The 17,849-nt window shown below is 39.7% G+C and overlaps 1 protein-coding gene across 2 annotated transcripts in view; it reads right to left on the bottom strand.

Annotated features, from left to right (window-relative positions):
• Window positions 1–281: 281 nt before the first annotated feature.
• Window positions 282–17,849, bottom strand: part of LOC131683165 (cadherin-related tumor suppressor) — a 505,933-nt gene continuing 488,365 nt past the window's right edge. For both annotated transcript variants that reach the window (XM_058964996.1, XM_058964997.1), the window contains exon 11: window positions 282–3,871. In XM_058964996.1, the coding sequence (XP_058820979.1) occupies window positions 1,171–3,871 (2,701 nt within the window). In that variant the 3' untranslated portion in view covers window positions 282–1,170. The remainder of the gene's footprint in view (window positions 3,872–17,849) is intronic.

Raw genomic sequence — 17,849 nt, 5'->3', positions numbered from 1 at the left:
ATTTATATAAGTTATATGTAGCCAAGCGCATTGTTTACGAAAATAGCCTAAAATGCATCATGGAATTGTTTGCTAGCCTGGGAATTCGAATACTGTACTTACGGTAAATCTACTCTACTCCATTATTCTTCCTTCTAGAAGGAACGGTCAAGAAACTTGGCTATTGGAGTTGTAAAATAAGATACCATTATTCGAATTTTGGTTGTGGTCAATCTTAGCTAGAATTTCTTTCAATAAACTAGTAATAATATATTTTCATAGTTATCATTTATTTCCTGCTTTTAATTTGAAATTTTACAGAAACTAATTTCACTAGAACAGTTATGAGTTTTGTCGTTTGTTCGCTAGGCTATTTACAAATTGATTAAATGCCAAGAGGTACGCCTGAAACCGATTGATCATTTGTACAACATTTAAATTTCGTAGTATTCGGTTTAGTTTCTAAAATAAAACATCATACATCTACTGGATAAAACTTAGCGACTAACTCTTACGGCTCTATTACGAATTAAAAACAGTCTCATTTGGAAGTCATGATTTGCGAATATGTGTTATATTGCTGTTAAAAATTTTCTACACCTAAGGGGGCGGAAACAGTATTTGTTTTTGTTGGAACCACTACTCACTACTTCGCACGCCCGGTTACTTGTTATAGGATTGTTCTTTTTAAAAAGCATATGGCAAGATAGTTTACAATAATTCTCATCGTCGTCTTGTGCTAAAAAAAAATCACTATTTACAGGTTAAAATCCTTGTAAGTTTCTTAACGCTTAAACATAGCACTGATTCAGTCCCTGTTTGATCACCAGGGCAGAAGCGAGGACGAATAGTTCAAACGAAACGCGCTCCCGGGTGTTATGGTAAAAAAATGCACATTTGGAGGACCTTTTATGTAGCTACAAAATTGGTTTGCTATACTTCCGTAAAATGCGCTTTTATCGTTTTCTAAAACATTATTTCGTTTGTGCTGGAGGTCGTACCTTGATACAAGGCATTGCAAAATAAGCACAAAATCGATGTGTTTCGCTTCACCCTACTCCGTTCGTCCACTTTCAACTAATTAAAATGCAGTAGTGGCTACTATTTACATGTCATTTGAATTAACTTGTTCTAAACTGCGCCTCCATTCCATGTTTCCTAGCTTGATTTTACATTTTGTTCTATACATTTCTACACGTACTCCTCCGAGGGCTTCTGTACACCAGCCGGTATCCGAAGTGAGCTCGGGACGCGTCCATTCACCGTATCCGGCAGTTCGGCAATGTCCTTGAAGACACCCATCAGACTCTCGAAGTTGGGTCCCCAGTTCAGCAGGTAATCCCAACCGGTGGCCGATGGTGATGCTCCGTTCGGTTGACGATACATTCCTACCATGTGGGTGGATAGATCATCGTCGGATGCCACCAGCGTACTCAAAGACCCCCGGAAGGAGGAATCAAATCCGTCGTAGGATGACGGCGGTAAATGTGGTGGTTTGTTAGTGTTATTGTTATCGCTAACCACCCTTCGGCTGGTGTCCTCTCGATTCTTGGTGTACTTATCACCGCTGATACTGTTGTTGTCGTACTCAATTTCCGAACAGGTGAAACTGTCGTTTCCGCTCTCATCTGTTGAGGTTGAACTATGGGCATCCACTGCCGGTGAGTGGTGCATGTGTGTTAGGTGTGGGGCTGGGACCCGGGGAGCTTCGCTACTGCTCGAAACTGCATCCAGTGTTGAGACCAGACTTGAAGTTCGCGGTCGTGAATTCAACCTTTCGATTTCTTCCGCTGTTAGACCCATCGGTCCGGAAACGACAGAATTGACATTCTGCGGTTGTTGGGGAACTCCCGGATTTTTACGGCTAGCACTGGAGCTCTGGCCGGAAAGTTGACTCATAACCGGGCTGTTGAGGCTACGTTCGCTGTTGCTATGTAGAGCATCCTTTCCGACTCCTCCCGAGCTGGAGGTGGTCGCAAGAAGGGCACTTTGTAGAGGTTTTCCCGAGATGTCGTGCAGCGTTAGGATTCTAGGTTGCTGAGAACTTAGCTCAGAACTTGGGGAGAGTCGTGCCAGCGGTGTGGTTTGGTGTGGCCTGGGAGTGTTCGACGGTGGTGGTTGACTAGCTTGAGGTGGAACGCGAGGTGCGTATGGTCCTGCGTGGTGCGGTGAGTGCCGGTGTTGCTGCTGAGCAGTTTGATGTTTGTGATGTGTGTACGTAGCCACCGGTGGTGGAGTGGCCTTGTACTTTCGAACACCTCCAGCTTCACGGTATCCTTTATAGTGATAGACAATATCGATATCAGACGGTGCGATTGAACTAGCGTTCTCCAAGTCGTAATGCTCGGGATACTCAGACCCTAGATCAACGGGATTTGTATGATCGTGCGTGTGGTGCGATTGACTTGGTGGTGGTAATGGTGGATGGTGGTCTTCTCGTAAGGGAGGACTTTTACTAACTACCTCTCGTTCAATAATATCTGGACGCTGCGGCCTTTGCGGTTCACCTGAATTAATATCCCGCTCTTTGTATTTTTTCGAAATAAGTTCCGGTCCCACCAAATGATGTCCACCGACGCCTCGTAGCATGTCAGTATTATCCGAATGGTATCCAACTACGGATAGATCATTTACGTGCATACCCCTACCAATATCACTATGAACACCGGACGACACCAACTGGGAAGTGCTCAGCAGTGTGGAGCCTCCGTTCTGTTTCGAATGCATTGTAGAGGGACCCCCGAGACCACCACTCTTCTCTTTGTGCTGCTTCCGTAATCGAAACACCAGGAACGATAGGAATATAGCCACCAACAGTACGACGAAGAATACGATTACCAGCGTGATTCCGATGCTGAGAGGATCGGTCACCTGAGCAGCTCCCAAACCAGCTAGTAAACAACCCGGTAGGACATTTCCGCGGTGAATTACACGCTTGAATATGCTTCCGGATCCGTTGAACGGTTGAATCTCGTTGTTGATGGTGAAATTAGCAAAACAACCTTGGAAATAAACGGGCATGACTTCGTTCACGAACAGTTCCCTGCGTACATTGCCGATCGAAAGTACCGTTAGATAGGGATCGAGGAAATCATGAACTCCAGCCGAATCAAGGTCTTCGATAGCGCTTTTACCGTCTACGATGACCTGCAGGATCCGGTTGTGAGCGTGCAGAGTAATGTTATGCCAGTTTCCATCCGCCAAATTCACCAGCGAAGAAGCCGTTATGTTGATAAAAGACGACTGGTGTGAGTTGTAGAAGATCTTCCCATTTTTTAGTTCGATCGAAGTGTAGTGTTTGTTGGTTGCGGCGTAGATTAGCAATCCGTTGGGTTTGTTAGTTTTGAACAGAAGACTCATGTATTTCGGCGGATCTTCCGCGATCGTCAAACTGGATATGTTTTCCGTCTTGATCGAATAACGTTTATTTCTCGTCACATCATAACTCCAGATACTCTTTCCACTGTATATATTCTCCAGTAACTGCATACGTTTGTGTTTCTCGGATATTTCGAATTCTATAAAGCCTCCATCTGCTATCGAATAGTGTTCCAGTGAGTTGGAACAGTCCGGGGATAGGATCGATGCTCCACACCGACACATAGCCGTATGCCAACGGTCCAAACATTGACCGAATGCACCACACCGTGACTGGGCGGGATCTTCCGGTAATCCCTGGCTGCAAGGACCACCATTATTGCCTCTTTTGCAGGTTGATTCAACACCAAACGATTTGATAGGACTGCTTAAGTTCAGTGCACGGCCGTTGATCGAAACGCTATGCACACAACCTACCAGATCGTCGGAATGCACTTGCCCGGGACGTTCCAGAACGGGATCGGCTGATGCCAGGCCGCCCACTAGCAGGAAGTGTTTGTTGAAGTTTAGTGTTCTGAAAGTAGAGCAAAATAGAAGATAGAGTTGTAATCAAACGTAGCTGCGACAGATTCAAATTACGGACACTATATTGGCTTTATTATAGAAACTGGCAACGTGAAAGTGATACACCTAAATGTTTCATAAAACTTTACCAAATTTTATTTTGTTATAAAAGTAGTGACATAGAAATGTATTTAGTTCTATTAAAATAACTTGTTATTGAATGGACTATATCGAAAAGAAGTTATACACATTTTTTTCAAATCATATATAAAAAGTTTTTATCAAACAAACGATTGATTGTACGAGATTGAGCTTGAGAGTTGTGAAGATCAGATGAAATAAATTTTCACGAATTTTCGGTTTCTAAAATTTTTCAGTCGTACATTTTTATTAAACTTCTGAACAAAGGTTTCACCAATTTTTTTGTATCGTTAAGCCTAATTTGTATATTTCTAGCTGCTTCAGCAGCTTTTTTGAGTATCCTCCTCACAATCGCCCAGTAACGTTCGATAAGCCGAACCTGAGCGCAATTTGATGTATTGAGCCGTGAATCAATTGAAAATGGTGTTGTCGTAGTGCACCGACGCTAGATCCGGCCAAAATAGTGGAGGGGTAATATACTTTTCATATGAAAGCAGAAACTTCATCTGGAGACACTCAGATCAATAGATTACCGAAGTTAGTTCCGATAGTGTAAAATATAGTAGACTTCAAATCGCAGAAACATATTAACATATCAACACTTTTCGACGGTTCTAGGTCATTTAGCCGAAAGCTGTTTGGCCGAAATACATTTGGCCAAAAGGGCCATCCGGCCGAATGCTGTTTGGCCGAAAGAGTCGTTTGGCCGAATGATATTTAGCCGAAAGGGTCACTTGGCCGAATGCTATTTGGCCGAAAGTGTCATCTGGCCGAAAGGGTCATCTGGCCGAATGGGCCATCTGGCCGAATGGGTCATCTGGCCGAATGATTCATTTGGCCGAATAGCATTTGGCCGAATGCTCTTTCGTCGAATGTCATTTAGCAATATAATTTTTGGCCCTATACCATTGACTAACCGATCATTGGTTGTGTGGAATTGAGATAAGTAACTAAAGTTGTGATAGCGAAATTTCAGTCATATTTACGGTATTGAGTCGTAGAGAAAAAGTTTGAAATATTTAACGGAATTTTTCAAATACAAAGATTAATTTCAAATTCAATATAAATTCATTTTTATTAACCCATATTTAATACAATATAAATCAATCCTTAAGCAGATTTGAGGCGATGGCTTTTATATAGTCTTCGATAGTATACTTTTCATAATTATTTACTACCTTTGCAAGTCTGGCATCCCTGCGCTGATATTCCTTCTTTTAACTAGTTCCCCCTCCTACCAAATATACATCTACTCGAGCTGCTGAATAGCTTTGCTCTAGTTGTATTTCTGCCATCATTCTGATAGGATTTACATGTTTTTCTCCTACTATCTTTGACCATCGGCTATGCCAACCTTCGATTTGGTTGGTTGTCCTTTTACATTTTCGAAGCCCGACCATAAAGATGGAGGATACAGCGGTTTGCAGCGTTCGGATTTATTGTTCGCTTTGATTCGGCCAAGTACGTAAACTTCTTGAAAATAATCCATCACCGGACGCATAGCCTCCGGAATGCGACTAGATACTATCTCCAAACCTCGGGGTGTATCACGAGCAGGAAGGAAAGCTAGTGCTTGAATGGATTTATATGCTAGATAGAACTCGCTGTTAGATGACCCAAATAGTGGTACCAATTTTTGTTTTTGTACACATTTCCATAAATTTTGTGATAAGTGAAAGAAGCATCCTGCTTGTTTGGCATCTGGGAATACATGGTGAAACGCATTAATGATCGCTTTTTTGAAATCGGTTAGAATGAGTACAGGAGCTAGATCCGTTTCAAGAGTGTTCGCTGTGCTCAACATTTCTTCGAGCACCCATCGATATAAAATTTCCGTTTTTGTGGTCATTAAAGCGTAGAACATTGGAACCGTGTTGACATGATCCGGACCAATACTGGCGTGAACAGTGAACAGCTGCCGAAACAATCCAGGCACAGTATCAAATGTGCCATCTGCAACCCAGTAGCGTGCAAGACCTAATCTCCGGATATCTTCATCTGACCCGAAAAGAACAGCTACATTACCTTCACTTTCGATTTTGCCTCTATAGAATTGTGCACCCTGACACGTTGACCAATTTCACTGTTCCAGACAAATATAAGCTTACTCTAGAGCTTATATTTGTCTGGAACAGTGAAATTGGTCAACGTGTCAGGTGCAAGCTCGCTAGCTACCGGCCGAGATCGCTTTATAATTTTCATTTACGCGTTTTGCGAGAGTCGGTGCTGCACCTCCGGCGTAAAATTGGTTCCAATTTTCCTTGCCATCCTGGCAGGACGCCCACTACTTTCCGCTGCTACTCGTTTCATCGTGATTCGCAACCTCAGCTCTTCGATTAAAGTTGGATCAGGCTCATGGGGATGACTAATTTGGCCTTGAGTTACAACAATGTAACCTTCACCGGTGTGCTTGGTTATTATTCTTGCTGACCAGTTTTTGGTGGGATTTGAAGTGTGATTTCTTTGCTTACATTCCCAATAGTGCAGATCATCAACCTAAAGTTTTACATTTTTTTAGTATTCGGAATTGCATGAGAAATTAAACAATTCAAACTTACACGTTTGTTCCTAACATACAAGTATCCATTAACTAACAGAACGTCTCCACCCCGGGAGCTCTTTAATAGTTCACAAGCACGATTTTCGTCCTCCATCGTCTAAAAATGATCTTCCGTTCGCTATTCAGACCGAACAAATAATTTTTACCTCTTTGCAAACATTGTTTCGTTATTCCATGGCAACCTTAAATGGTTGCTAATAAAAACGGTTGCGTTGATGAAGCGTACGTTGCGTAGTGACGTTAGGTAACGTGGTATTTTTCCACAAAACAAACAATATTTGAAGATTTAATGATAGCAATCTTTGACAATATATTTCAAGCACTTACAACACGTTTGTTTATTATTAGTACAGTAATGAAATTGTCTACTGTTGTTCTACGAAAACCTGTGGTAACATTCATTAAAGAATCATGAAAAACCAATTAGAAAAAATGTCACGTATTTACAGAAACGCTGAAAACACAAACGATATCGTTTTTACAGTTCATGATGTGATTGGGCCGGTATATTTATGGCCACCATACAAACGGAAAATTATCATGTCGAGATCGCTGAACTACAGTGAAAGGTTAAAAATAACGACATTTTTTTGGGTCAATCGATTCAGGAATAGTGAAAGCTGGATTGCCTTCTTTGTAAGAACTAAGGGTACATTTTCTACAAAAAAATCACGGTAGATACATGAATTGGCAATGTACTATACAAATGACGATGTCCAAAAAAAAATATTTCTCGTACTGCGTGCTGCTGAAAAAATATGTATATTTAACCGGCGAGTTACGCTGTGTATCGACTAGAAAAGGAAGACACTGTAGTAAGTTCATGTAGCAAGAACAGCTCATGTTAAAAAGAAGGAAGATAACACGATTTTTAGATGAACTTCACAAATAATACAAAACAAATAAATCGAGTACGATGTCAATTAGTGTGATTTTTCCCACTAGAATTATGAAACAAACGCGTTGTCATTCAATCATGTTTTATTCAACTAAACACTCGTATGGGCTAAATGGCGTTCAGCCGAATTTTATTCGGACAAAAGGTATTCGGCCAATCGACATTCGGTCAATCGACATTCGGCCAATTGGCATTCGCCCAATTGGCATTCGGCCAATCGTCAATCGGCCAATCGGCATTCGGCCAAATGGCATTCGGCCAATTAACCCGTTCGGCCAAATAGCATTCGGCCAATTGACCCGTTCGGCCAAATGGCATTCGGCCAATTAACTTGTTCGGCCATTTGACATTCGGCCAAATGACCTCTTCGGCCAATAAACCTCTTCGGCCAAGTGGCCTTCGGCCAAATGACATTCAGCCAACCAGCATTCGGCCAAATGACCGGACACCCTTTTCGACCAATATTTTACACTTGAATCGATCGATCGATCGAATATTGTGGATCTGGAAGAGTTTTGAGTCCTCTTTCACATAGGTCTCGTCATCCACAAAAAGCCATGTATCCGTCCGTTGCAACACAATTCCTGGGTCCTCGGTGCAGCATGTAACTGTGCCGAATTTCTGCTATTTATGGGTCTTCAGATTGTTTCGTTTCTTGATACGTAGGAGCATTCACTTTCTACTCCAGTTTCGGGTTGAAAGAAACAGTTCATCAAAAAAGAGTAGTGAACATGGAAAATGTGCCATTCGAGCCAATATGTTCTGATTCCTGACTCCAAATAATAACTTTTACTTTATTTTCAATGCGCAACATTTTCTTCTTCTTCTTCATATTTCTAGTTATTTTCCGTCGGCCTATTTCCGCTACGAGCCGTGACCTCAGATTTTTCTCACCTCAGAAAAATTTCAACGACCTCGACTGGGATTGAACCCAGACCAACTGTGTTGAGTGGCGGTCACTTTTACCACCCAACCATCAGCGCCGTCACGCGCAATATTTTGGAAACGAAAAATTTAAACTAGACAAAGAAGTAAACAAACGAAAAATGACAGTCAAACGCACAGCATGCTGTGATTAGTACATTGAAACTAACGCAAACACCTGCGTACACAAGGGGTGAGTCGCTTAGAACAATGTGCCATACACACTGTATCACCCACGATAACACGATATAAGATTACGATTCACAGTAATACACGTTCATTTCACTCGTTTACCACAATGTGTGACAACTCAAAAACTGCCAACAAAGTGTGGTTGAATAATCATAGCAACCATTGTTTTTGTTTTACCAAACACCATGGCACATCGTGTCACATAGCGGCACAAGCTACCACGCTGTTTGTTTGTGAGCGCGATTCGATTTGTGCTAAGCGACTCACCCCTTGTGCGTAAATAATAAATGTATGCAGATGGCTAGTTTCCGATACAGTCCTTATTAGAGGCTTTCCGGTTGAAACGGTGGGTCGACTGGCGTGGCGCAACAAAAGAAAGTAAAAAGACTCACATATTGCGTCACTTAGTTATAAGGGGTGGGTCAATAATTCATTGAAAGTTACGCAAGTTTGAAAGGTTCGCAATAATTATAACTTTTCGACACTTTCAAACGTGCGTAAATCTTATCATAGTTAACTGAAATGAATTAATTTTCGCCCAGTTTCTCTTTAGAGTATGTTGTTCACATCCGCTAAGTTTTGCGAATCGTCCGCGAAAGATGATTATATTTTGCAATCAATACTTTTTGAGCATCCTCTCCTATGTATAAAGACAATTTATACAATTTCAAGTAGTCACTAAATTGTACTTCCCTACTGGTTTGTTTGATTTAAGAAATGGAGTTTTAAGAATAGCGCATCTACAGCTTCCAGCGGTAGGTGGCACCACCGAAAACTAACGGCTCGAGATTGTTTCTGACCATGATTCCTGTTTTTCCAAATTTTTCAAGTTTTGAGGAAATTTTAGGCTGATAAATAGATTTTTTAATAGCTGCTTGGTGGTCTTAGCCCTTAAAATCATTTTATTGCCTTCATTCTGGTCCAAAATACCTATTGATTGATCTCTTTTGGCACAGAAACAAAGTTATTTGTTTTGTAACAGTCCTGATCAGTCCGTCAACGGGCCCAGATATAATTAAGGGCCAAATTGCCACATCCACAGATGGCTTGCCAGATAAAGCATTATTTAGCGGATTCATGCACTTTCAGAAATGAGCAATTTACAATTCGGCATGGTTTCGTGATCAATTTCTTGTACAGATACCAAACTTTATTTACGTGTAGTCAACACTAAGGCGGTTCGAATTCTAAAGTAGTTCGTCTATGGGAATAGTCACGGTATGCGGGCAACAGACTACGGGAAAGGGACAATAACAGCGAATAACTTTGTGTACAAACTGAAGTTCAAGCGCACATAAATAGAGACGTAATAATTTTTAACTACACCCTAAAATATTTCAGTTTTTTAAACATCTGTTGTAAACTCATAAAATAACAATTTTCGGTTTCGTAGTTGTGAATTAGTTTTCAAAATGAAAACAGTCCTGATATTTTCTCGTGCACTATTTAAAAAAATTCAGAATATACAGGGTGTTTAGTTCATGGTTAAGAATCTCTCGGGGGGTGATAGACTGCCATATTTGAAGAAAAAAAATTGTTCTACACATACCATCAAATCTCAACCGTTACAGAGTTATTGAATTTTTTGTGCAAAAAACTTATTTATCTTAAAATACCTCTAACTTTAAAAGTATACTTTGTATTTTAAAAGTTTTAGTTCGATTCGAAAGGTGAGAAAATTTCGCATTGAGTGATGCCCTCACATGTTTCAGCTAATAAGTTTAAGTAGCCTTTTCAAAGTAATTTATTGAAAATTAAACAATTTTAAACGATTTTTCGTTCATTTCTTGAAAATGCTAATAGTTAACCTCATCATTTTAACAATTCAGATTGTTAGTCTTGATGAGCTGCTTAATTCGTTCTTTGACATGATACCCTTACCCCTTCTTTTTTCATGATTTTGGGTTATTCAACTTGGTTATTTTTATCTCATTTTCACTAGTACCAGCTCTAATTGAAAAATTATGACACTTATTGTTCTTTTTTTTTTCTTTTTATTCGAAAGCCAGGAAACTTTTACAGTGAAAAATGTATTAATACCTTTCAGTTAAGGGAATTTAGTATTCTTTTAAAAGTAAATTAGTTTAAAGTTAGTGCTATTATTAGCATTTTCGTTAATTTTCTGTGAATAGTAAATAATAAACATCACCATTATTATCATGGAAATAATGCATATCAGCAAGTTCTACAGTTCTCTCTTTGACTCCATTCAATTATCTCTTTTGGTTTCGACGCAAAATCTTTTTTATCACATCGTTTCATATGCAAAAATAACATTTTCGAACCCACTACATTTGTGGCGAGCTCATGCTGTGTTAACTATTAAATAGCAGCAAAATGAAAAGAGATATAGACAAAGTGTTAAATAAAAAGTTATAGAGAACATTAAGGGGCATCAAATGAACAAGAGTAACGATAAATTTTGTTGATTAATGATTAGAATAATTAAAAAACTCTCCAAAAAACACTAATTTTGAGTTATTTCGTTAGTAAAAAATCATTTAGTACACTTAACTAAAAGATATTTGTACATACACTGATAGGACATTTTCTCAGCTTTCCAATGAAATCTTGTAAATAACGATATAAAGCATATTTTTTAGATTAGAGTCTTTTAAGCACTTGCAAGTCGGTTACAGGAAAAGTATAGTAATGAAATTACAAAGAAATGAGAAGAGATAGGAATATGTCGTCCAAGAACAAATTATGAATCCTCCTAAAACCCAACTTTTGGATAATGGATATTGCTATAATCATACTTCATTATTCCGAGAAAATTAGCAAAACCTCCTCAAAACACTAACTTTTAACTACTTTACAGCTAAAAGGTAATTAAAACTAATTAATTAAAAGATATGAGAACACCATTGAATAGGAAATTTTTTCACCTTTCGAATGGAACTAAAGGATTTAAAATACAAAGTGTACTTTTACAGTTAGAGGTATTTTAAGACAAATAAGTTTTTTACACAAAAAGTTCAATAACTCTGTATCGGTTGAGATTTGATGGTATGTGTAGCACAATTTTTTTCTTCAAATATGACATTCTATCACCCCTCGAGAGGTTCTTAACCATGCACCAAACACCCTGTATAGTTGTTACTGCAGGGAAATTGAACATGATTGTAAAACACATGATTTTTATTCATGGTCCTGTTTTCGTGGAATCAGTGCCCTACGAACAACTATTAGTTGAAATTTAGTACTCCGATCTGGATGAAATTCCGCACAGATATTTTCAAAAGTATATATTTCTAGAATATGCATTAAAATCAGATTTGTACAACCTCAACTTTGTCTATAGCCCCTTAATACCTTTCTCGAAGTAGGACGTAGGATCGTTTCAAGGTCTTTAAAGCTTCGTTTTCTTGTAATTTTCTTATGAAATATTTTCAAATAAGGGTGAAATATTAAACCGTGAGCGTAAAAATATAGCTTTACCGATCAAGGTGAAATTTTGTTGTTCTAGGAGGCAAATGAAACCAGAAAGTTTCTCGGAGCAAAATTTTATTTTTTCGTGTAACCATGTCCCACTCTAGTATACACACGACAAAAAAAATTAGCCAGGTTTACCAGTTTGTTTAAACATGGCTTAAGCATTAGGCGAGGGCAAGGATGCAAAATGCCTACCTTTTCTGCGGCTGTAATTTTTCTGCCTACATTCTCATTTCTCTTTTGACGCTGTTGCCGTTCGCTACTGCAGGACGCCCAGCGCTGTACGGCAGTCTGTAAGCAAAGCAGTAACATGACAAAGAAATACTGCACCCAGTACAGCCACCAGACGCGAGCGGTACAGCTTCTCTTTCCTTATTTTACACTTTTTAAAATGTTTAATCTATTCAATATTTTCAATAACGAACGACGGTAATAAATGCGGTTCGTTTACGCCACGACCGGCATCATCGCTTTCGTGTGCGGGCCTCTCCCTTTGACTACGCAGAGAAAAATGTACAAAGCGAGAGAACAAACAGTACTACGTCACACTCCCACCGAGCAGTCGGAGTACAGCAGTAAAACAAAAATGTATTCTACTTCTCTACGGGAAAATGTACTCGGTTTGACTACCGTTCTGGCAAGAGCTGTAGTGATGTGTCGCTGTAGCGGGCTGTACGGCTTGTGCAAATGTAAATATACCGAAAAAAATGTAGTTTACCAGTACCTTCGGCATCCCTGGGCGAGGGTGAAGAAATCGGCCCTTAGAGAACCATGATTCGTTTCAATAATTGAACACGTAGTGAAGTATCGTCTCCCGTTCCTTTATTTATGTTCGTTATAAAATAAAAGGAAGGCAATTAACAAATATCAAAGAGAAAAGAGAAGAAAGCTGTGAGTATAAAATGAAATCTAGAGCTAATTATTCTATACAGGGCAAACTTAAGCCGATAATTGTCAGTTAAACTTTATTCATAGTACTTGTTTAGCAAGTCATATCCAGAAACCCCCCGTGCTCTCGATATTGAATTGATTCACTGTAACTGTAACTGAAAGCGTGTAATAATTGCCTATATCAATAACATCGAATATCATATAGTAGGCGAGCTCTCGTCTGTGACAGATCGCTTTTACTTTTCGTTCTCGGTTTTCTTCCATACGTTCTAACAGGAAAAAAGCGTTTTCACATGCTTTGTTAGCTAATAGTAAACTGATCGCCGATGAATTTTGGTATGCAAGTTATCGGAAAAACTTCGAAAAGGACTTGAATCTGAGAGACTCTTAACAAATACAAATATGTTAATACGGAATGCTCTGACGATTTTTCGAGGACACATTTTATAACCCATGTACAGCGATAAAGGTACAGTGTCAAAGTGACAGTATACTTTGTTGAAATAGTGTTAGAAGTGGTTGCACTGGTAAACGACTATGTTCCGAACTTATTGATATTTTGTTTATTCTTCACAAGTACGCTTTTATAGACGATTTGTAAATTTTTATACACATTATTTAAATGTGTTGTTCTGCAACGTGCTATGAACTGAAGCTGCTTTTCAAATAAGACGAATAGTTAGTGCTTTAATCATTAGAAGTACTCGAGATGTCCTTCGGTGCAGTAGTCGTCTCATAATAATTGACTGGCTGAAATACCCATGTTATTCGTTGGAGAGTGGTATATCAACAACAGTTTCACAACGTGCCATCCGGAAATCGTTGCTCAAGGTTTCTTCCCGGTTAGCAGGCAGGTTTTTATAGTGTGTGAGAGTGTACACATGAACATTTTATACACGGAGGTTTCTTCTTATTACGTTGGTGCTAGAAGATCCTTGGTTCATGATTGTTGCGACGTAACTTCTTTCCTGACCGATCGCGAAGGCTAGTGAGCGTCGCTATTTGGGAGATTATGTGTTTCTAATTCGCTCGGATTTGACCTACCGATTAGGAATGTGTTGTAGCGTACTAAGGTATTAAGTGCCTGATTCTGATAACTCCGATATGTTTACTTTATAATTATTCGAATTAGGTTGTTACTAGTTTCATGTCCATGATTTTAATGCAGCGTCTTATTACGCGACCTTTCTTCCCCGGCCTCTTTTTTTCCAACGGCGGACTATTCCTCTCACACATATAAATCTCAAATATTGATATATTTGAGATTTATGTTTTTTCTGGTCGTGCTCTCATCGAAGAAAAAAATTGCATGAAATAATTTATTCGAATATGTGTATTTATGTAACTTTATGTAATTTTCATTGGTAATGTAAGTGTTGGGACCAACTTGCACCAACTCAAGTGGAATGTTCAATATGCCCCTACTATGTCGCTTATAAATTATCCGTTTAATTCGTACATTTGCGAACCCAGAAAAGTGGTACCGATACAAAGCGGTTTTAGGCCACTCCTTGCCCAAGAGAGAAAGCACATACAAGATTGCGACAAGAACTAAAAATCTAATACGACTAAAGAGAAATTCTGGTTTCTTCGAGGGATAAGGATTCAGTGAATTGCAATTTTGGTGGTTTTCAAAGGAATTTACGACAAGTTCAATTTTACAGTTTTACAACGTACCATCCGGAAATCGTCTCGGAATTTTAAATGATTTCTGTATGGATCCAAAACAACAACCAATGCACAATCAACAGGGAAATTATATAGAATCACGAGCCGATGTTCGAATGGTTTGACCTTTGTATTATGTTTTAATTTAGAGTTAGTAGTTTCTTTTTTCTAAATGTTGAACAAATTTTGAGAAAATATTACATCACTAAGCTCTGGACGAAAACAACAATGTACATACTTGTTTGGTAGTAACCTACAGCATACTTTGATCTGATAGCGTTGCCAGTTTAATTTTTTCATGGTAATTTTAGGCTGTCAAACCGAAACAGGTGAATAGGGTAGATAAATTTGTTTTTTCGGTGAGCCAAGAAATGATGTTCCTTTTGTATGGGACCTTGGCGTATTTAATTTGTATTTGCTCTTAACATCGCGTGGTTAGGCTAAACAGGTTTGGAAAATTTGATGTAAAAATGTTAAGTGTGCCCCAAGAAATCACGGGAATAGTTCCTACGTCACAGAAAAAGAAAGGTTAGCAAGCAAAGGCTGGGTTGCTTTGATTGATTTGTTCGGTTTCCTATCCGCTGGTGTTACTCTACCCATGATCGCATATTTGTCCTGTTTTCTATGGGATTTCCTATCTTTATGGGACTGACTTGTGATCATAGGCATTGCTGCTGTTTGAAGCGTGAACAGCACAGTCAACTGAAGTTAAGTACCGTTATTATTTTACATTTCCATTTTTGGAGTCTTCTGTTATACTGCACTTGGCCCTAGGCCCGTGCAAAAATGACTTCCCCTGACTCGACTAAAGATATATCCAGGCTCATCGACCGGACATTATGTGATCTTCTTCCGGGAAAAAAACAAAAAGTTTTTAAATCTTTTGCAGATTTCTCGAGTTCTGACGAAACGATATTCGGCCGTGACAGAAATATCGAAAATTCACACTGATAAGCATCGGGTGGTGGTAAATAGTTTGAGGCATGTAAATGATATTGCTGCTGGAGTACAGAGTATGTGTACCACCTAATCGGGTTGAAATCTGTGGGGTCTTCTCTGATTCGAGTTTGAATTGCGCCGATTTGCTGACACATGGCGTATGCTTTAAAGACTCCATGCTTCTCTAGTACAGTACATTTAATCAATGTAAAAAAATGTCTTGAGTTTTTTCTTACATAAAATTTAATGCTGAACACGAGTTTTGTTTTGGTTTTCCGATATTTTTGGTTTTAAAAAAATGCGGACATCGACATAAAATATACGCATGGGGGCACGATAGGTTAGTCGTTTAGGGTCCGTTCAAGATGGTGCCAGTATTCGAGCAGCTTATAAACAATTCAAGGTTCCGTTCGAAACATTACATGTCCGTGTGAATGAAAAGTGTTCATCATCAATGGAAGCGCATCAGATATTTCGCGTGAATCAACCATATAATAATTTAGGGGGTTGTTGATGTAGATAATCAAATAAAAGAGAAAGAAAAAGAATTTAAATAAAATGCTCCGAGGCACAAACATGGTAGTCCCACAATTACCACGTGAGCCGAAGCCGAAGAATACACGACTTCCATTCCACACTCTGGCGATGGTGAGGACACCGAAGAAGTCATTAGTACAAAACCAGCCGCAGCTGCTAAACAAACGATTTTTTAACATTTTCTTCCGTGGTTTCATGATTTTTCACATCATTTGCCAATTTCTTTTTTACCTGAAAAAAGTTCTTCGGAATAAGAAACGTGGGCACGACGAAATGGAATATCGTACAGGAAAGCCTGCTAGCTGGAAGGATTACTTTGGGTTACTATTGAGCGAACAAAGGAGTAGAGAAGTCAGAAACAGAATGAGGATTGGGAATGATGGGCAAGCTGTTGATCCGCCAAGACCAAGTGCGAAAAGCTATTCGAGAGCTGAAAACGGCAACATCGTTGGAAAGAAAGGGAAATATCACAAACTCGAGTGTAATAACTACCGAGAAATACGATCATCAATGCCGCCTACAAGGTACATTCTCGTGTTTTGTTTAGCAGAGTGCACCCGTTGGCGAATACCCAAGCGGGTTTCGAGAAGGACGATCAACGACGGAGCAAATGTTTACCTTGCAACAAATTCTGGATTAGCTATGGGAATACAACTTGCGGGGTCACCATCGGTTTGTGGATTACTAAGTGGCGTACGATTCAGTGAATCGAAAGGAACGGTTGCAGATAACGCTTAAATATGGTTTTCCGCCAAAACTGATTAAGTTGATTCGTATGACGCTGGATGGGTCAAAATCAAGCGCAAAAATAGCCGGAGAGACATTCGACTCCTTTGTGACGTTAGATCGATTGAAGTAGAGTGAGTGATGTACTCACTAATCTATTTTTCACCATAGTGCTCGAAGGTGTGGTATGAAGATCTGATATGCAAAGGAACGGAACCATCATCACGAAATATCAGATGCTTCTTGGCTTCAAGGACGCATTGACACCATGGCGTTGATCGCAGAACAGGTGAAGAGGCATTTGTGCTGGGGCTGTCGATGAATTCACATATCCAGAAACACTAGTAATATGTAATATGATATGTTAGTCGCGAAGTAAAAAGGCATGCTGTGACTGCGAATAGGATTTTCTTTGGTCTACGTAATCAGCTAAGCTTGCGTAGGCACCAAACTTGCTCTATACAAACCGCTAATATTTTCTGCTCTTTACGGTCGTGAGGCGTGGTCGTTAAAGGAAGTAGATCGTGCACGGTGTTTTTGAGAGAAGAGAAGAATGCGTTCACAGCAGTAAAAATAGAAGGGCGCAGACACATGAACCAAGTATACAAAGTATACAAATATGACATTCGTAGGTTGACAAATACCGGCAAACTGCAGAGGGCTGGACATGTAGTGCGAATACCGGAAGAGAGACCAGTTAATGTTATGCTTAGAAGATGCCCGTTCTTGGAGGCGGCAAAATCAATGAGTCGAAGGCCGTTCTCATTCGTTATTCGAGCGCTGAACTTTCCTATCGTCGGTCTGAATTCCTCCTCCTGGCCTACCTGTGCGTTTAAGTCCCCAATGAGGATCTTGACGTCGTGGCTTGGGCAGCGGTCGAGCTGCGCGTAGAAACCATCTTTGTCATCATCGGTGCTTCCGGAGTGAGAGCTGTGCACGTTTATTATGCTACGGCCCTTGATCCTCAACCTGCACATTCTTTCGTCGATCGGCCACCAACCGATCACGCGCCTTTGCATATCGCCCATCACAATAAAAGCTGTCGCTAGCTCATGTGTGTTGCCGCAGCTCTGGTAG

Source organism: Topomyia yanbarensis, chromosome 2, assembly GCF_030247195.1.
Source record: "Topomyia yanbarensis strain Yona2022 chromosome 2, ASM3024719v1, whole genome shotgun sequence".
Taxonomy (NCBI): Eukaryota; Metazoa; Arthropoda; class Insecta; order Diptera; family Culicidae; genus Topomyia; species Topomyia yanbarensis.
Note: the sequence above shows the minus strand (reverse complement) of the source record. Positions and strands in the feature narration are given on the sequence as shown.